Source organism: Sus scrofa, chromosome 13, assembly GCF_054392235.1.
Source record: "Sus scrofa isolate SSC_HxYL_T2T_F1_AM1 chromosome 13, Sscrofa_HxYL_maternal_Yorkshire_Landrace_v2.0, whole genome shotgun sequence".
NCBI classification, from domain to species: domain Eukaryota; kingdom Metazoa; phylum Chordata; class Mammalia; order Artiodactyla; family Suidae; genus Sus; species Sus scrofa.
In genome coordinates, this window is record NC_139395.1 from 109,111,074 (window position 1) to 109,133,267 (window position 22,194).

Sequence of the window (22,194 nt, forward strand, 5' to 3'; positions counted from 1 at the left end):
AGAAAGGATCCTAACTATGAAAGACCTTACATGCCAGAAAAAGAGCAATAATACATTTTAAGTAGGGCAGTGATTACTTTGACTGCTTTGAGTAGAAAAGAATGGAGGAGGTAAGTGTGGATGTAGCGAGACTAATAATAGGCTATGATATAGGGGAAACCAAATGGGATGACAGAGCAAGATGGCATATGGAAAGGACTGGAATTAAGAGATATGAGGGGATAATGAGTTCCCAGTATGGCTCAGCAGGTTAAGGACACAAGATTGTCTCTATGAGGTTGTGGGTTTGATCCCTGGCTTTGCCCAGTGGGTTAAGTATCTGGCATTGCCACAAGCTGTGGTATAGGTCACAGGTGCAGCTCAGATCTGGTATTGCCATGACTGTGGTATAGGCCTGCAGCTGCAGCTCCAATTCGACCCCTAGCTAGGAAACTTCCATATGCCACAAGTGTGGCTTTAAAAAGAGAAAAAAGGAGGGGTAGAGAGACAGTAGGGGACAAAAATTGTCAAGATTTTTTGATGATTCATTGGATGTGGAAAATTAGAGGAAAGGGTCAGATGACTTACAAGTTTAAGATTTGAAAGGTGATCAAATGGAAAGATAACATTATCCTGTGGTGAATATAGGATGAGGAGGATTTGAAGGGCTTGCGGGAGGATTGACTTAATGTGTTTAATTAATTCTTGTAGAGTTTGAGGCACCTGTGAAACATTCCAAACATGCAAATTGAGATGTCTAGAAAGCAGTTGGTTATTTTAGTTAAAGGCACAGAGAGAGCAGACTGAGATTATACATTTTGGGAGTACTTGTCAAATATTAGGATTATAGGAATGAATAGTTACAATAAATGAACCCTTTGGATACACCTGTTATGACAAATATATGAATTATTTCAGTAAATAAGACTGAAGAGTCATATTGGAGATGGCAGGGACAAAATGAGAAGGAAGCAGTGTGGATTGTTTGAGAGGATTTTTTTTTTTTGCTTTTGGAGGGCTGTACCTGTGGCGTCTGGAAGTTCCCAGGCTAGGGGTCAAATTGGAGCTGCCGGCCTATGCCACAGCCACAGCAACGCAGGATCCAAGCCGCATCTATGACCTACACCATATTTCATGGCAAGGCTGGATTCCTAGCCCGCTGAGGGAGGCCAGGGATCAAACCCACATCCTCATGGATACTAGTCAGATTCCTTTCTGATGGGCCACAACGGGAACTCCCAAGAGAGAATTCTTAAAAGACACCAGAGAGACACAAGTCCTCAGAAGAAAGACCCTGTGAGAACAGAGGCACTCTACAAGCCATGAAGAGAGCTCTTATCAGGAACTAAATCAGTCCAGACCTTGATCTTGGACTTGTGTTTCTGAAGAAATTTTACCTTCTTAGTGAAGCCTTTCCTGACCAAAATATTTTTTAAAACATTCCTTCTGTCATTATCCCGTTATTCTAATTTTTCTTCTTAGCATTTTTATTACCACTGGTGCCTATTTCCTGTCAAAATACTTAGCACTGAGATATATACATACATATGTGTGTATGTATACTCATATACGTATGTTAATGAATAGTGAAGAACTTAATCCTATTCAAAGAGAGGGCTGGCTTTTGCCCTTCTGAGGATGCAATCTCTAAACTTTGGAATGTCATGCCTGATGGGAGTGACTTTGTTTGTGGCCCTTAGACCCACCAGATAATAACAATATGATTTAAGGTGGAAGCTTTGAGCTATTCCTTGCAAATAAGCCTGACCTCCTAAGGAGCTGGAAACTGGGATCAGTCTTGTGAGCAGTCAACCATGCTTACCCTACTCCTATCATGATGGAATCCCATTAGAGACTAGACATCAAGTAGAGACTGGACTGCCATCAAGACTGGCAATACTCCACACATGTTGTCACACGTTGTTAGGGAAGTAATGCTCTTCATGATTTCATGGGGTAAGGAAAACAGAAGCTCCACATTTAGGATTTTTCTGGATCCTACTCTACGTGCTTCTTTTCTTGGCATATTTTAATCTGTATTCTTTCTATAACTGTGAGTATACACCTTTCAAGGAATTCTGTGAGTCCTTCCAGTGAATTATTAAAATTGATAGTGGTTTGGGGAACAGCCAGAACTTGTACTTGGTGTTGGAAGTGAGAGAAATCTAATGTGGAATGTGTGCTTACAGTCCACCCACAGTATATATGTTTGTTTTGGTTTTGTTTACAGTTAAAATTCTACATATCTTGGAGTTCCTATCATGGTTCAGTGGTAATGAACCCAACTAGTATTCATGAGGATGCAGGTTTGATCCCTGGCCCCACTCAGTGGGTTAAGGATTTGGCATTTCTGTGAACTCTGGTGTAGGTTGCAGACATGGCTCCAATCTGGCATTGCTATGGCTGTGGTGTGGCCAGCAGCTACAGCTCTGAATCGACCCCTAGCCTGGGAACCTCCATGTATATATCTTGGCTGTGGCCTTTAAAAAAAAAAAAAAGACAAAAAAATCCTAAATATCTAGAAAAATTTTTAGCATGAAATAGGAATTTGTTAAATATTATGACAAATACATGAATGAAGGTAGCTGAAGAGTATAAGAAATTAAGAAATTTATTTATGAAATCCAATACTGCAGAACTATTTTGAGAAAAACCTTCCAAATAATACATTATCAAGTCTCTCTTTTGTATTTTAAATAATATTGTGATATCTGCCGTCTTCAAAATGGTTGCCTCTGTCAGTCATAACTCTTTGCAGTCATTGGAATTATATGGGTTTATATTATTGGGAAATTTTAGGGATTATGTCTTTTCAGTTTATAGGAGTCACCACCAGATGGTGATATTTTTATTAGGTAAATAGTTTTTGTCTTCAAAGACATCAATATATAGAGAAAAGAGATAAACTATATGAAACAGAATATTTATTAGTAATAAGAACAACATAACAATACAAAGGTCAGATATTTAAATATAGCATAAGATATCCATAAGGGTATTTCCTATGCCAGAAACACATTTTTACCATCATAATCACATTAAAGAGTAAGCGGCACACAGGGTTAAGGATCTGGTGTTGTCACTGCTGCTGCTCAGGTCACTGCTGAGGCATGGGTTTGATCCCTGGCCCAGGAACTTCCATAAGCCACAGGCCAAAAAGAGAGAGAGAGAATAAGTAGACTTTATACTGGTGTAGCTGAACCTTCTCCTCTCCTAAAAGGGAATGGTAAGAGCCATTCATGTTTAGGCATGGCCCCCTGTACATTTTTCTTGTAGATCCAACTACTGTTCCCTGGAGTTTGGAGTGTTACAGGTTAGTAATGTGATGCTGATTAACCTCTCAAACTATGGCTTTGAGCTAAATAGTCCTGGTATTGAATCAACACAACAGAACTTTTAAGTGTATCCATTATATGGTTAATTCAACAACAAAGGACAATTAAATGAGAATGTTCTAGTTTTTTTGTTTTTTTGTTTTAGTTCTTCCAGCATAGGCCCAAGTCCAGTGAAAAGAAAATGGAACACGGGAGAGAAAAAGCATATTACTGTCTTCTAATCCGATTCTTGTGTCCTTTAAATCTTGACTTTCAGCAACTTCTCCTCTTCACTCAATGTGCTGAGCAGTTAAAAAGGATTTGTCTTTAATATTTCCTTCAGTTTTATTATTATTCTGTTTCTAATTTCCTTGCTATCAGAAATTTTAAGCACTTTAAGCAGCAAAATGACTTTTCTTTTATAAAATTATTCACCTAAATTTAAGAAATCAAAGCCTATCTTTTAGAAAGCATTATTAGAATATTCAATTCACCTTTTGCTTTTATAATAACTTCTAATGCTATTGATTTATAGCATCAGATTGATCTGGGCATTTCTCATTATGTTAAATTAACCCTCAAGTTTGAGGCTAAAAAGTGTTGTTTTAAGTTAAATATATTTGTAACGACAATACATCTGAATCTGAATTTATGTTATGCATTATTTGAGGCTTTCTTTATAAACATTACTAGTGGTATTAGATTTACTTCCCAACTTTAGATAATAAAATATTGAGAAGTTAGCTAAGAGATAGGGAAAAGCTACTGAGATAATTATTTTTAAAAATAACTTCTTTGTAGCAAAAAAAAAAAAAAAAATCTTCTGAAGATGAAACAATTTGAAAGCCCATGTCAAGTAATTTAGAATTCTGGTTCAATATAATAAAGTAGAAACCAAAATAAATATTTAAAAATTAATTAACTCAGTCTGGAAATAATAACTAAGATATGTGAGTGAGGTAAGAGTATACCAAGCTTAAAGCTGTGTAAAATGTCAACTTTTAATAATTTTGGAAAATAAACATTTAAGCAATACATTTAACATATGTTTTCATAAAGATTAGAATAAAGCAAATTGAAGAAAAATCACTTCATAATTTTTGAAATATATATATAAATGATATTCTGACAAGTTTGTGTTTGCATTTTTGCAATGTAACACAGTTAAAAATTAATCCTGGAATATATTCCTCACAATCACTTAATAAGTCTATTGAATTGTTTCCTTGCTTGAGATACACATCTTTGGGAAGGAAATGAAAAAGCACCTAAATTTGTGATAACATGTGAACTAAAATCTTCTATGCTTCAAGAATGGCTAAGAAAGTTTGCCAAATCTGTGCTTTAGAAACAAACTTTTGTTTGGATTTAGAGGATTTTCCTCTGTTCTGCCCAGAAGTTTGTTACTCTACTTGGATGCCGCTCATAGAACTCAGTTTTGCAGTGTTTTTTTCCCCAATTCCTGTTCAAATAAACAAAATAATTCTAGAAATGAAAAGTACACATTTACAACCTTTTCCAATAATGTCTGAAGTAAGAGCTACTTCTGATTCTACTTGTAACATACAACACATTTGTTTTAAGGGCAGTCTTGACATACTGAAAAGATGAAAGGAAAACACTCATATTTAAGAGGGAAATTCAGTAAACAACTAGTATTTTATAGAAATGAAGGGAACAGCTATTTACAGACCAGGGACATGCATGTTTCAAAGTTGGAAGCTAATTGCCATTTTACACAGGAATATATTTCCTAGACATCAGTGAAAAGCTAAAGCAGTACGTTTAATAGGCTTGCTTTGCTAGCCACATTTCGGCAGACCTCTTCAAATACAACTCAGAGTTTAGCTACGTTTCTTTCATTCCCAAATGCCATTTTCCCATCTTGCAGTAAAGGCCAACATTATGTGTAGAAACACGTGCATGGGAAGTGGTATATTCATTGAGTCTATACAATTTTCTGTTTACTCTAAGGTTGACAAACATAGGCAAAAACATTAGTATACTAGACCAATATTAGATTTAGAAAAAGATTTTTAGAAATTGGATAAGAAACAAAATCTTTTAATTACCACAGTGTGTGATCTATAAGTAACATGTCAAAAGCACTTAAGTGTTCGCACTGGTTTCAGCTGTCTGCACTAAAAATAATTAGCTATTAAGTCTGTAAAGCATAGGTAAACCAACAAATAAAAATAGAAATCTAATAGCGTCAGAACAAAGGTGTTAGTGTAGCAATGTGAAGTTACAGATCCTTCATTAGGCCCATGGATCACTAGTCACCCTTGCTTTCTTCTTCTCTTTTCCTGTAAGCTTTGTTTAACAACTGGATTTCCTCCTGGTAGCCATCCCTCTCTTGGTGCTGCCTTTTACTGTTCTGCCTGTGTGCTTCAACGGTGTCTGGAATGGAGATGTTGATATCGCCATCAGGATTGCTTGTGGGTAAAAAGAGAGAATATGAAGCTGTCTCCCCTAAATCACACGAAACGAATCTGTTTTCTTTTCGTGAGTAGCGTAGGGATGGAGATCTGACCTGTGTGGAGGACTGGCTGATGTTGCTAATGATGGACACAGTGTCCAAGGCCTCTTCGTTATCACAAATTTCAAGAACCTCCAAGTGTATTTTCACACTGGTGTCCGCAAACGTGGAAGGAGAATCTTCCGAGTTTGGTTCATGGCCAACACTCTTGGATCGATAGACTTCTATTTTCTTAGAGGCTGGGGTTATTTTTTGTCCTTCTGCACTCACCTCGTAGGTAGAAAGAGAGAGGGTTTTCCCGGTTGGGGCTTGGAGAGACACAGTCCCCTGGAATGCACACAAGGGAATGGCCAGGGCACCACCACAACGCTGGGAACAAAAACAAAGTAGTTATTATTGAAACCTAATGTCTGAGATTGGGACATTTAGAAATTCATTTTATTCATAAAAATGGAAACTTTTTCTATTTCAGACATATTTCCCTAGAAACATTTTAAAGATATGGGATTGAAATTCTGTTATCAAAGCACAGTATTTAGTTTCTCCTAGGTCAAATATGACATCTAAATGAGGGCGGTTTGAAACATTTCTTTGAAGATAAGGGATATGTTTCCACAAGTGAATTGCAAAATTTGTGTACTGTGGCGAACAAGAGATGGGCAGAATATGGGCACAAAATCAAATACATATTTACGTTCCGGAGTTGCTTTTACACTTTTGTTACATGTTCAGCTGCATTAAAAAGTTTCATAGGTTCAATTGTGATGATCTATGTGGGAAAAGAATCTGAGAGAGAATGGATGTGTGTACATGTATAACTGAATCACTTTGTTGTACAGCAGAAATTATCATAACATTGTAAATCAGCTATACTTCAATAAAACTTTAAATAATGAAATAAAAAAAACAAAGTTTTCATAGGTTGCAAGAAATGTAGACTGTATTATCAAAATGAACTTTTTTTTTTCTGTTTAGTACGTCAGAGAAAATGACTATTGGGAAACTATGGTTCAGTTTAAGTATAAAGAATATTTCTATTGTAGGTTTTCGCACATAGAAGAAGGGCCAAATGTCACCAGACCTGTTTGGTACTGTTTGATTACTTTTCCACTGAGAAATAACAGTCATTAAAGTAAACCCAGTAATAGAAAAATCCCCCATATCTCTGCAAAACTTTCTTTTTTTTGGGGGGGGCACACCCGCAGCATATGGAGGTTCCCAGGCTAGGGGTCTAATTGGAGTTGTAGCTGCTGGCCTACACCACAGCCACAGCAACACCAGATCTGAGCCATGTCTTCGACCTACACTACAGCTCAAGGCAACACTGGATCCTTTTTTTTTTAATTACTCAATGAATTTTATTACATTTGTAATAGTACAGCAATCATCAAAACCCAATTTTATAGCATTTCCATCCCAAACCCCCAGCCTATCCCCCCACCCCCCAACCTGTCTCCTTTGGAAACAAGTTTTCAAAGTGAGTCAATATCTGTTCTGCAAAGAATCATTTTTTTTTAGATTCCACATGTAAGTGATAGCATATGACATTGGTGTTTCACTGTCTAACTTCATTCACTTAGCATGATAATTTCTAGGTAACAGTGGATCCTTAACCTGCTGCTCGAGGCCAGGGATGGAATCTGTGTCTTCACGGATGCTAGTCAGATTCATTTCTGCTGAGCCATGACGGGAACTCCTCTCTGCAAAACTTTTATATTTAAAACTTTGTGCATTAAAATTTTATTTTTTAATTGTACTGACCACTGAGAACTGCTTAAGAAATGAAGACTGACTCTTTGGAATTTATATGGTTGATTCATGCCTTCATATTTTCAATTGACTCTTTTTTGATTATATGTTAGTTTTAGAAGAATGTAAAATGCAAACTTCTAGAGTAGTAGTTCTCAAAGCTAGGTCCCCAGACCTGAACCATGAGTATCACCTTGTACCTTGTAAGAAATGCAATTTTTGGAGTTCCCGTTGTGGCTCAGTGGTTAATGAATCTGACTAGCATCCATGAGGATGCAGGTTTGATCCCTGGCCTTGCTCAGTGGGTTGAGGCTCCAGCGTTGCCGTGAGCTGTGGTGTAGGCTGCAGACGAGGCTCGGATCCCCCATTGCTCTGACTCTGGCGTAGGCTGGTGGCTACGGCTCCGATTAGACCCCTAGCCTGGGAATCTTCATATGCCGCGTGGGAGCAGCCCTAGAAAAGCCAAAAAGACCAAAAAAAAAAAAAAAAAATAAATGCAATTTTTGAGCCCTACCCTAGGCCTACTGAATTAGAAACTCTGGCAGTGGGCTTCAGTAATCTGTATTTTAATAAGACCTCCAAGTGATTCTGTTGCACGGTAAGATTTAAGATCCATTGCTGTAACTAAAGAAATATTGTAGCCCAGAAAAAGAAGGTGTGTGTGTCAGGGGGAGGGGGATGGTTAAGATGGTTGACAGACACTTTTTAAAAATTATATATTTATTTATTTAGTCTTTTTAGGGCTGCACCCAAGGCATATGGAAGTACCCAGTCTAGGGGTAGAATTGGAGCTGTAGCCGCTGGCCTACATCATAGCCACAGCAACACAGGATCCAAGCCACATCTGAAACCCATACCACAGCTCATGGCAACGCTGGAGCCTCAACCCACTGAGTGAGGCCAGGGATCAAACCTGTGTCCTCATGGATTCTAGTCAGATTCATTTCTGCTAAGCCACAATGGGAACTCCAACAGACACTTTTTATACATGTGCCTATCACCTATAAAGCCTGGAGTTACTAGATTGGCTTAAATATATCTTTCTACCAGGGGACTGGACAAGAGGGCTCATGGTGTTTTGCAAATTTAGAATGATCAGCCTTCCCAGTTTGCCTGTGACTGTCCCATTTTAGCACTGAAATTCCCGCATTCCAAGAAACCTCTTGGTACCAAGAAAACCAGGACAGTTGGTCACCCTGCTATGGGCATTTTGTACCTGGACCTAAAAGTGGCTAGAGGAAGCCTAGGACCAGGGTACTAGATTAGACAGCAGTTTGGATTCTTTTCTACTTAGAGAAATTTTCAAGGAAGGAAGCATCCTGAGCTTCAAGGTGCCTTCATGCCCCACTCATTGAATTTAAGGACCAAGAAAAAAATAGTCTAGAACATGTGAGACGTGTCACTAGTCCTTCCTACTTATTCCCCATGGAGAAATTCTGTCTATCTATAAGGGGACTTGGAAAACTAAGTTTAGGGCCTTGCACAAAAAAGCCACCTGCTTTGAAAACTTTGAAAGTATACAGTTCAGTTTTCCCTTCTGCTGAGGCAAAGAACTTCATCAACTTTACATGTGTGTAGTAAATTGAAGCAGAGAGACAGAGGGACAACACAAGTTCATTACTGCACCAGAGCATTGTTTGAGTGGTGGCAACTTTTGACAAAGGGAGAGTGCCTTCATTTTTTTTTTATTTATCATTCATTAAACATTTTCTGAATATTATCTGCAAGATTCTGAACTTCTACTAGATTCATTCAAAGATCTGACAGATAAATGAGTGGGAAAAACATGTAAGAAATAAAATAAAAATTTGGGCTCTAACTACAGTAGTAGAGCTAGGAACTAAATTCAGTGGGCTTCAAGGAATGACCACCTCTGATAGATTTCATGTAGGGGTGGCATTTTATTTTAGTTTAGTTTAGTCTTTTTAGGGCTGCACCCATGGCCTACGGAGTTTCCCAGGGGAGCTACAGCTGCCGGCCTACGCCACAGCCACAGCAACGCCAGATCCAAGCGGTGTCTGCGACTTACACCACAGCTCATTGCAATGCCGGATCCTTAACCCATTGAGTGAGGTCAAGGATTGAACCCACATCCTCATGGATACTAATTGGGTTTGTTAACCACTGAGCTATGACGGGAACTCCAGGGGTAGCATTTTAAATCAATTTTAAGAATCAAGGAAAGGCTGACAGTTTTAGAAGACTTGCTTTCTTAGTAATGAGTTAAAGGGCCAACCTAAAAGCTTTCTGTCCTGAGAAAAAGTCAGAAACTTCTCCTTTTTTTAAATCAAAATTGACCAAGATGTCATTTAATCAGACAATCTATCATTTAATAACATGAGTAATAAGTATAGCTTTATTTATTCTGAGAGCTAGTTAACCTGAAAGTTGAACCTCCTTACATTACACTTTATTGCAAGGAGAAAAATCATCCCTACATCAGTACTTAAAAATTGTTCCTAACAGAGTTCCTGTTGTTCAATGGGTTAAGAATCCAACTACAGTGGCTTGGGTTGCTGCAGAGACATGGGTTCAATCCCCAGCTTAATGCAGTGGGTTAAAAGATCTGGTGTTGCCACAGCTGTGGTGTAGGAGTTAGCGGCAGCTTGGATTCAATCCCTGGCTGGGGAACTCCCATATGCCACAGGCACAGCCATTAAAAACAAAAATTATTCATAAGTTTTCTCTTTGGCAAGGCATGCTATATAAACAAATTCCTACAGAGTATACTAGTTTAAAAAATGTGATGAGAAAACTAAGTTATCGGTGCCCAGTGGTATTGGCTTGTCTCTCACTTTATGATCAATAACCATATCTTTATATGTACCAATTTGCATCACTGATGAGATAATATTTTACATCTGATTCTATACATCCAAATATTGCCAATTTCAATAACTCCTGCATGTCTACCTTATCTTCAAATGAAAAAATAAGTTTTACTAATTTTATCAAATGACAGCTAATTAAAATTGGGGTTTTTAGAGCTTCATAGTGCCACAGTTTAGCTAGTATGAAATCTGATTATTCTGAAATAGCATATTCCTGAGTTATCAAAACTATTTTGTGAAACATTCAAAAGACTCTATGATTAAGAGTCGTAGAAGTAAAAACACAGATACAGATTATATAGAAATAGATTTGTGCATACTTTATACTCAATTCAAAATTGGAAGGTTAGCTTCAGCAAAATAGTACTGTCACTTTAAACTAATTCAGTAATTTTAATGGTACTGGTTATGAAAGTATTTAATGTATAAATTGCTTTGGTTTTAGGTTTGTATAAGAACTGTAAGTGTAAGGCATTTACACCAAATTTTATTTGTATGTCTGTAAGCAAAGCCATAAAAATTTGACTTGACAATGAGATTTGTAGAATTTTTCTCTCCTCTTTTCTCTTGTCTATTTTTTAAGTTAGAGAAACATGGCTCCAGGTGAGGGAAAATGGAACTTGAATTAATGGAGCAGAAATAGAGCTACAGGCTCAGGGAGGGAGATGACAGAATTTGAATAAAATCAACAGCATTTTCTACCTCTTTTAGCATATGGAAGGAGGTCTAAAATGGAGAGAGATCAGAGGCTGGGAGAACAGATGAACAGAACCGCGGCTATACACTAGGGCTCAATTAGCTGGTAGGTCTATAGCAATGGAATGAAGAGGCTCTCATGTCTTAAGAGCAGTAGAATACTGAAGCTGATAAACAATGGCATTTCCCTGTGCTTTGTGCTACAATAGACCCAGGTTGGAGTATTATGAGAATAAGAAATAAAAACACTTAACTAACCCAGGTGGAGTGAGGGAAAAGCAGATCTGAACAAAAAATTTGAAATGAATAAGAGACAAAACAAAACAAAAATCCCCAATGTTTCCACATGGGAAAACTCCATATTGTAAAATGGCAATTTTTCTTTTACTTTATTGGTTTAATACAATTTTAATAAAAATTCCAATGGAATATCAATGGACTTTTATTTTAGAACTCTAAAAGTTTCCTCTAAAATTTATTTGCAAGACTAAATGCTTGTGGATAACCAAGAAAATCAGGAAACAGACTAATGGGGTGAGTTTGCAAACATTATATGAAGCTATGTAATTAAAACAGGGTGTTAATGCCAAGATTTGATCAATCAAGCAGTCAGGAAACCAAACATGGTTTATCATGAAGACAGCATTTCGAAATAAGGATTCAAATGAGCTTTCACATATTATTGGCTATTCATTACAAAATTAAATTAGACTTACTTTCATGTTGTATGCAAACATGATGTCTTGAGTCTTAATAATTCTTTTAAAATCCTGCGTGAAAAAGACCTTCCCAACTCAGAGATGACAAAGTAAATTATGGACACATCTGACTGCAGAAAAATTTTAAATGTCTATGTAGAAATATATGCTAAAAGCAAAGACAAATGGCAGCCCAGGGGCAATATTTGTAGCACACATAAGACAAAGTTTAATAGCCATAATATGGAGACTTTCTCCAAAATCAATGAGATAACTATCCCAGTAGCAAAGTGGAATAGGAAGTAGGCAAAACAATTAAAGGAAGAGATATAAATGGAGAAATAACATTTGAAAAGATATTCAGTTTCACTGACAATCCACAAAAGTGTAGGTAAAAACACTTGATCATTTTAGCATCGCAGATTGCTCTCCATGAGAAAAAAAAAAAAAAAAAAGAGAGAAATAGATGCCATCCTTCAAGTGTGTTTTGATTGTACTTGACTCTAAAATAAAAACTGCATATACTTACCAGCAATCCTATTTCTGTGAGTCAATTCTACCACCAAATATTCAATACATATTAATGTTTATTTCAGCACCGTTGTGAACCCTCAAAGAAGAAATGATCTAAATGTCCATGATTCAGAAAATAATTTAATGAATTATGGTACAGTTGTATATTAGAAAACTATCTATGAGTTCTGCCTGGGTAAAATAATTTCAATACATTTTAAGTCATAAAAGCAAATTGCAATATAATATGTATAGTATAATCTAGTTTTCTTACAGAAAAACACCTACCAGAAACCAACCCAGAAAATTATAAATGTGTATGAATAAAAAAATAGATACACAGACATAAGCACACCTATATGTTGTAGGTATAGAGAAAGGTTTGAAAGGCTGCATGTCTAATCATTGTTTTCTCTGTAAGCAGATAGGGGGACATTCCCAGCCTAGAGGTCCAATCAGAGCTACAGTGCTAGCCTATACCACAGCCACGGCAACTCAGGATCTGAGCCGCATCTGTGACCTACACCACAGCTCACAGCAATGCTGGATCGTTAACCCACTGAACAAGGCCAGGGATTGAACCCTCATCCTCATGGATCCTAGTCTGGTTCGTTAACCACTGAGCCACAAAGGGAACTCCAGTATTTCAACTTTTATATCTTAAAATTATTTGATAATTTTGCTCACGGAAGTTAATCATAATAGAAGAGACAGATTACAAAGTATCACTAGAAGGTGATCTAGGTTATTAGGGTAAGTTGATGAGTGTGGTTGCTTATGATTACAATCGGCCTCAGAGTTGAGTTAGGTAGTCTGGAGATTGGCTGCTTTGGGAGTTTACGTTACATGTTGGGTTTGTGTTGCATTTGGGATTTGTGCTATTTTTAGGTTAGGAGAGAGGGGACAAGTTGGGTAAGAGTACCGTCTCAAAAATTTGCCCTAACATGGAGTTCTGGTTGTGGTTTAGCGGAAACAAATCTGACTAGTATCCATGAGGACACAGGTTCTATCCCTGGCCTCGCTCAATGGGTTAAGGATCTGGCATTGCTGTGAGCTGTGATGTTGCCATGAGCTGTGGTGTAGGTTGCAGATGTGGCTTGGATCTGGTGTTGCTGTGGCTGTGGTGCAGGCTGGTAGCTGTAGCTCAGATTCAAACCCTAGCCTGGGAACCTCCATATGCTGTGGGTGCAGCCCTAACAAAACAACAAAAAAAATTGCCCTAATAGTTTGGTTGATTAGAATGAGAGTCCCCATCAGGGTATAGTTTATTTTCCATTCACATTTTAAAAGTGTAGAGAATGGCACTTATAATAAGAAAAATTAAAGTTTTTAATTATTAGAAAGGAAAAGGATCCTCTGGTCCAAGGCAGGCACAATTTTACAGCACTTTCAAAGTAGCCAGCTTCTGTAATGAGTCAGAATCTCCTAATTTAACTGGAAAAACTATTGTCAATGTAAACATTAAGTTTGAATAAGAAAAGAATTCAACTTCAGGAAAAAAAATAAAGAAATACTATAGAACTTGAGTCACAAACTACAGTTAAGCCTACTGAATTTACAAACCATTCTAAAATGTTCACAAACAATTTCAAAAGGGACTAAAAGTAAAAAGCAACAAAATCCTAAGAGAAGAACTTAACAATTATAAGGAGATAATACATGAGATTGTTAATGTGTGGTTTAATTTATGTTGATTTTTAGAGTGGACACGGGGTTGAATAGTGCCCCCTTCAAAATTCACATCCACTCATGACTTATGAATATGATCTTATTTGGAAGTAGCACCTCTGCAGATGTATTCAAATTAGGATGAAGTCATACTGGATTTAAGTGAGCCCTATCCCAATAACTGGTGTCTTTTTGAGAAAAGAGAAATTTGGACTGTAGACTCACATAGGAGAGATGGGAATGTGAAGAAGGAGACAGCATTTGGAGTTAAATTGCCATAAACCAAGACAGAATCCTCCCCTCAGCCTCTGAGGAGCATGGCCCTGTTAGCACCTTGATTTTGGATTCCTGGCTTCCAGAAATGTGAGTCAATAGCTTTCTGTTGTTTTAAGATGTCCAAGTTTGTTGTAACTTGTTATAGCTGCCCTGGGAAACTAATACGATGATTTATGAAAAGAGGCACAAAAATACATATGCATATAACCATTTTGCAAAGTCCTACAGCTGCCTATTTCCTTGTGGAGACTGGAACTATGTGGCATTTCTGTCAAGTCCACATAAAATGTAATCTCTTCAAAGGAAGAGAACATTTCCCTGTTGATCCTTTCTCTGCTGTCTCTAACCCCATGGCTGGCATGTGACAGCCCCTCAAAAAATATTTGTTGAGTGAATAAATATGTGCATGAATGAATGAATCTACGGCATTGACTTTATAGACTTTTTAGATTCTGTATTTTAATTTTCTAAAGCACAAAACATAAGATCAACTTTTTTTTTTTTTTTTTGCTTTTTGTCTTTTCAGGGCTGCACCCATATGGAGGTTCCCAGGCTAAGGGTCGAATCAGAGCTGTAACTGCCAGTCTATACCACAGCCACAGCAACACGGGATCCGAGCCAAGTCTTCGACATACAACACAGCTCACTGCAATGCTGGCTCCTTAACCCACTGAGCAAGGCCAGGGATCAAACCCTCAACCTCATTGTTTCTAGTTGGATTCATTTCTGGTGAGCTACGATGGGAACTCCTCTTTCTTCTTAAAAGCAAAAATCCTCTTCGATTTCTTTCAGTTAGCGTAAACATGTACTAAATGCAGGTCTTTTGTAAAAGTGAAGTGGTATAAAGTGAATTTTTGAAAAGCAGGGGATGCCTGTATTGCTATTTAAAATTTGCTTATTTCTATTTTAACAGCCTTATATAATAAGTGATGATAGTTACAAGTGCATCAGAAGGTCATATTAGAACATATTCTTTTTATGAAAACAGAATATTAAGGGACTGAATTGTACGTCAAAGTGTATTGCATGATAAAAAAATTATAGATTCAGAGAACATAAAACTAGTCATTTCATAGTCTCTGCTTTCTTTCCATTTAAAAGTCTATGAATTAGCATATGCTGTCAGGAATAATGATAATCCATTATTGCTGTATTCCTGAGTGTAGGTAGCTGGGAGCTTTTTTATTTGGAAATGAAAAGCAATCTCAAAACCTCAGAAATGCTTCAGGAGGAGAGATCATGCCATGTAAACACATTAGCACAAATAATCTGCTGGGATAATTGATTCAGACTAACTGACCTTGGGCATAATGAATTTTTATTTCTTCCCTATAAGCCTCTAGGTGAATTCAGGGTCAAATTATAATATAAAAGAGTTGCTCCAAAATATCTCTCCTAACAGGGTGAAGCATTCTGTTGATTATCTGAATCACTCAATTTATGAAAGATGTATTACAGCACATAGAATAATAGGACTCACCAGAGATCATGGCATTCCAATTTCTCATTTTATAAAGGGAGAACTGACAGGCAGAGAGGTGAAACTGCTTTCCAGGGTCACAGAAGTAATAGTAGTAGGACAGGCATCAGCAATCAGGTTTCTTAACTCTCAGTTAAATGCTCTTTCCACTGTACCATGCTGTCATTTTAAAAGAATTCTGTTTTAAGCCGTGGGTGGATTATGGGTCTTCTGCACTATAAATTAGAATTCTATCACCAATCATGAATATTCCAAGTGACTGATGATTTTAATCTAAATTAAAATCATATAGATGATCTTTAGGTGATTTAGGTGAGTTATAGTCATCTTAAAGTACAGACATTGAGGAATTAACTCTAGCAGACCCCCTAAGATAGCCTGGAGAAGAAGAGATAGGTGCACTTAAAAAAACAAAAACAAATAGGAGTTCTTGCTGGTGCAGTGGCTTAAGAATTGGACCGCAGTGGCTCAGTTTGCTGCAGAGGTGAGGGTCTGATCCCTGGAGCAGTGGGTTAAAGGATCCTGTGATGCTGCAGCTGTGGTGCAGGTCACAGGTGCAGTTCAGATTCAGTCCCTGGCCCGAGAACTTTCATATGCCCTGAGTCCAGCCATAAAAACAAACAAACAAACAAATAAAACAACAGGGAGAGTGAGAACTTTGCAAGAAGAACTAGATTTTTAATAATTTACTTTTGGAATTTTATTTAAAACCATGTGATTACTATATTTTCATATATTCAAGTCCCCAAATATTCCTTGTGTCATCCTGTCCCTTCATTTAAATATTTATTAAACCCAGAGTTCCCATCATGGCTCAGCGGAAATGAATCTGACTAGCATCCATGAGAACATAGGTTCGATCCCTGGCCTTGCTCAGTGGATTGAAAATCCAGCATTGTGGTAAGCTGTGGTCTAGGCTGCAGATGTGGCTCAGATCTGGCAATGCTGTGGCTGTGGCATAGGCTGGTGGCTACAGCTCCAATTTGACCCCTAGCCTGGGAAACTCCATATGCCACAGGTGAGACCCTAAAAAGACAAAACAAACAAACAAAAACAACTTTTTAAACCCAAGTGAGAAAACACATGAATTGCTCAAAGAAAAGAGAGTAAGGGCAAGAAAATAAGGGCCTCTATAAAGGACATACTATATAGCACAGAAAGAGTTAGTTATTTTAACACATTTCCCATTCAATTCTCATAGACCTTTCAGCTATAAATTATTATTTCATTAGTCTCTTTTTTTGGCCACACTTGTGGCATGTGGAAGTTCCCAGTCCAGGGTTTGAATCCAAGCCACAGCAATGACCCAAGCTGCTGCAGTGACAACACCAGATCCTGAACCATTGTGCCATAAGAGAACTGTCAAGCTATAAGTTATTTTTCCTATTTAATGATGAAAAGTTTCACAACTAAGGAACAGATTTAGGATTGATACACATAGAAAATAGTTACTGATCTTGCTGAACACAAGCTATATATCAGACTTCTTACTAAAACACATACATTTTTAATTTTCACATCAAACATATAAAATAGGGAAGCTCATCATCGCAATTTTATAGATGACATAATTGAGTCATGGGGTGATAACTCAGGTTAGTAAATGGCATAGTCAAATCCAAATCCAGGATTATCTGTCTCAAACCCTTAGCTTTTAGCTGTTTTGCTACTTCAGGGCATAGTGTTAGGGGATAAAATATGAGCAAAATCTCACTCTCCTAATCCAGCTAGAACCTGCAGTTTCCTATAGGAACAAGAAGGAGTGGGGACTTATTCACCTTAGGAAGTAAAGGGAGTATTTAGAGGAGATTTTTAAGAAAATTATTTCTAAATAGGGTCCTAAAAGATAACTTTAGTTGGCGGAAAAGTGGGACAAATGTATGCCAGGATTAGGGAATGGTAGGACCAAAGGCATTTGGAATTTTGGGGGGAATGACTTAGTAGAGGGAAATGAGACTGAAAGCAGAGGTTAGGCCCAGGGCTAAGAGCCTGTCCACCAGGGTGACGAGTTCTGATTGTACCCCATAGGCAAGGGGGAACTGCTGATTTTTGTTTAAGGAAAGGAAGGAAATTAAGATATATGGAATGTCTACTACGTACAGGCCCTTTATCTTAGCACTTCCTATGTGAAATCTAATTTAATATAACAATCCAAAAGGAAGGTAAAATATTTTCGTTGTATAAATAAGTAAATTGAGATGTGAAGAGGTTAGTTAACTTGCTTAGATTACATAGGAAGTTAATTCTGAATTGTGATCTAGATTCATCTCACGTTCCATATGCTTTCTGCTATGCCATTGAAGGTCTAACATGATAATTGCGGACCCTGTGAAAGGCAGTTTGGAGGAAGGAGAGTATAGTGGTGGAGAGACCCAATTAGGAGGTTTTAAAAATCATTGTGTACAAAAGAAAAGGGGATCAGAACTTCAGTGCTGGTACCAGAAATGGAAAATATGGGATGGACTATAGGGAAAATGCAGTAGCAAAACTCTTGAGACCACAGAGGGTCTTGGTGAAATTCAGCTGTGGAGTCATGTGTACCTGTGTCTGAACTTGGTTGAGTCACTCCCTCTGTAATCCTTACCTCTCTAAACTTCAATTGTCTCATTTGCAAAGTATGAAGACTAAAGAAGCTAATGAATGCAAAATGATTAGCTGACCACATCACACAAAATAAGTGCTCCATAACAATTAACTATTATTGGGAGGTGAGTAAGAGAGGAATCCATGATGCTTTTGAGATTCTAGTGCTAGCGTCTAGTACTAGGAGTTGAGATAAGGAGCTTAGGAGGATGTTGATAATTTAATGCTACTTTAACAATCTTCATCTTCTAATCAGGCTGCGTATTCCTCTGTAGCATTTTATTCTTATGGTCTAAATATATTAAACAAAAGCCAGTAATTTATAGGGAGGATTAAAAACATGACTCAACTATATGTTGTCTAAAAAAAATTCACTTCAAATATAATGATATGGGCAGGCTGAAAGTAGAAGGATAGAAAAAGAAATAGCATGAAGACCTCAATCAATGGAAAAGAAAAAAATGGCTAGTTTAATATCAGATAAAACAAACTTCAGAGCAAAGAAAATGGCTAGAGATAGAGAGAATTATTATGTCATGATAAAAGGATCAGTCTACTAAGAAGACATAGCAATTCTAACTGTGTAAACACAAAAGACCTACAAGATACATAAAGCAAACTCATAAATTGACTTCACCATCCTTCTCTCAATAATTGATAGAATAGCTAGACAGAAAACCAGCAAGGATATAGAAGAATACCAGCAACCAACATAATCTGATGAACTGTTATTTGAAAAGTCTTCTAGGAGGAAAAACTTTCATTTACAGAAACCCTCAACAAAAGGAAAATACAGAACCTCTTATTCATTGTTTTGCTTTCTGTGGTTTCACTCATCTGCAGTCAACTATGGCCTTAACATTGCAGTGCTAGTGTTCAAGTAACCATTATTTTACTTAATAATGGCCTCAAAATATGAGTAGTGATGTTGGCAATTGAGATATACCAAAGAGAAGCCATAGAGTCCTTCCTTTAAGTGAAAAGGGGAAAGTTCTCAACTTAATAAAAGAGATCATATTCACGTAACTTTTATTGTAACGTATTGTTAGAGTAGTTCTATTTTTATTATTAGTTATTGTTGTTAATCTTTTACCATGCCTAATTTATAAATTAAACCTTATCTTAGGTATGTATTTGTAGGAAAAAACAGGGTATATAGGAATTGGTATGATCCAACTTTGCAGGTATCCACTGAGAGTCTTAGACCATGTCCCCCATAGATAAGAGGAGACTATTGTATACATTGTTTTCAAGTGCCCATGGAACATATACAAAGAAAGATCATATCTGGGCCTCAAGAGCTTCAGTAAACCTAAGCAAAATTAAAATAATTGAAACTATGCAGAGTTCATTCTCCAGCTATAATGGATTCAAGGCAGAAATAAATAACAGAAAAATAAAGGAAAATCTCCAAACTCTTGGAAACTAAGCAAAATACTTCTAAAGAATTGATGAATCAAAGAGAAAATCTCAAGGCAAATTAAAAAACATTGAACTGAATGAAAATGAAAATAAAACATATCAAAATTTGTAGGACACATCCAAAGCAGTATTGAGAGGGAAATTTAAACCACTAAATGCACACATTAGAAAAGAGGGATAGTCTCAAGTCAACAATGTAAGCCCCCACCTCAGTAATCTAGAAAAAAAGGAGCAAAACAAAGTGCAAGCTAATATAAGGGACAAATTCCTAAAGTTAAGAGTGGAAATCAATAAAATTTAAAATAGAAAACAATAGAAAAAAATCAATGAAACAAAGACCTTTTTTTTTAACAGATCAATACAATTAACAAACCTCTATCAACAATGACAAAGAAAAAAGAAGACACAAATTACCAATATTAGGATTGAAGTAATATATCACTACAGACATCAAAAAGATAATAAAAGAATACTATAAACAACCTTATACATTTAACTTGACAATTTAGATAAAATGGACCAATTCCTTGAAAAAATACAAACTACAACAATGCACCCAATATGAAATAGATAATTTAAATAGCCTTATGACTATTAAGGTCATTGAACTCAAAATTTTAAAACTCCCTTGGAAGAAATCTCCATGCCCAGATGGTTTCACTGAAGAAATCTACCAAACATTTAAAGGAGAATTATATAAATTCTATGCAACCTCTTCCTGAAAACAGAAGAGGGACACAATTCATTTTATGAAGCCCAGTTTTTCCCTGACATTAAAGCTAAACAGAGAAAATACAAAAAAAAAAAAAAAAAAGAAAACTAAATAATAAATCACTCATTAATATATATGCAAATATTCTTAGAAAATATTAGCAAATCCAATTAAGCAGTCAATAAAAAGAATTATATTTCAGGACTAAGTGGGGTTTATTCCAGAATAAAAGGCTAGTTTCAAAATTTAGGAATAAGCTGATGTGATTCACCATAGTAGGCTAAAAAAGAAAAATTATATGATTACATGGATTGATGCAAAAAAACTATTTGAAAAATTCAATATCCATTTATGATAAAAGTAAGATGAAGAATAAGTTCTTTACCTTGATAAAAAGCATCTATAAAAACCCTATTATCTAACATAATTTAATGGTGAGAGACTGCTTTCTCTTAAGAGCTAGTACAAGGCAAGGATGTCAGTTCTTCCATTTCTGCTCAGCATCGTGCTGGAAGTTCCAGCCCATGCAATAAGTCAAGGAAAGGAAATGAAAGTTATACAGATCAGAAAGGAAGAACTAAAACTATCAGTATTTACAGATTACATTGATGTAGGCAGAAAAGCCCAATAAATCTACAAAAACTTCTAGAACTAATAAGTGAGATAATCAAGGTTTCCTTCAAATTAAACATACAAAATCATTTGTATTTCTATATACTAGCAAATGAATGTGTGGACATTAAAACTGGAAATACAGTATCATTTACAATAGCTGTAAAAAGTGAAATACTTAGTGTAACAAAACCTGTGTAAAACTTATATGCTGGAGACTACATGGCTCATGAAAGAAATCAAAAAGACCTAAATAAATGGAGAGACATATCAGGTACATGGACTGAAAGGCTCAATATAGTAAAGACATCAGTTTTCTCCAAATATATACGTAATATATATTTAATGCAATTCCTAGTAAAATCCTATCGATTTCTTTTTGTAGATACAGACATGTGTATTCTAAAATTTATGAAAAGACAAATACAGAGAATTGTCAACTTATTTTTTTAAAAAAGTGAATATGTAATCAGTGTTCCTGACTTCAATACAGCTACAAAAATCAAGACAGTATGGAGGGATAGACACATATTTCAATGGAATATAATAGAGACTCAGAAGTAGACCCACACAAATATGCCCAACTGCTTTTTGATAAATGTGCAAAACCAATTCAATAGAATTTTCAACAAATGATGCAGAAGCAAATGGACATCCATAGGCAAAAAATTAACCTAGAGCTAAGTTTCATACTTTGTCCAAAGATTGACTCAAAATGGTTACAGACTTAAATATAAGATGTAAAACTCTAAAAATTTTAATAAAAATGTAGGGGAAAATCTTGAGACCTAAGGTTAGGCAAAGAATTCTTAGACTTGGTACCAAAAGCATAATTCATTATAGGAAAATTAATAAATAGAATTCATCAAAATTAAACACTTTTGTGTAAATGCAGACTCTGATTCAGTAGGTCTGTGGTGATTTGAGACTCTGCACTTGATAAAATTTCTCAGATGATGCTGAGTCTGCCGGTCCATGGACCACACTTTGTGTAGCAAAGGACATACAATCTGTAAGGTTCCTTTATAGTTCTGAAATTACAGGTGAATAGATTTTGTTATTTTATAGTGTTAGCAGTTTAGAGAATTAGAGGAAATAACTCAGTTTCAGTTGAAAGAATAATAGATACCAGCCAAAACCCAATTTTATAGCTGCAAAGGATGAAAAACAAAATCTTATCTT

At 36.3% G+C, this 22,194-nt stretch overlaps 1 protein-coding gene across 2 annotated transcripts in view; it reads right to left on the reverse strand.

The window, feature by feature from the left end:
- Positions 1 to 2,886: 2,886 nt before the first annotated feature.
- GPR149 (G protein-coupled receptor 149) overlaps positions 2,887 to 22,194 on the reverse strand; it is a 64,402-nt gene continuing 45,094 nt past the window's right edge. Inside the window, exons 4-5 of one of the 2 annotated variants that reach the window (XM_021068449.2) lie at positions 5,827 to 6,141; positions 2,887 to 5,728 (exon numbers count right to left, since the gene is read on the reverse strand). In XM_021068449.2, coding sequence (XP_020924108.1) covers positions 5,720 to 5,728; positions 5,827 to 6,141 — 324 coding nt within the window. In that variant the 3' untranslated portion in view covers positions 2,887 to 5,719. 2 annotated transcript variants of the gene reach the window in all.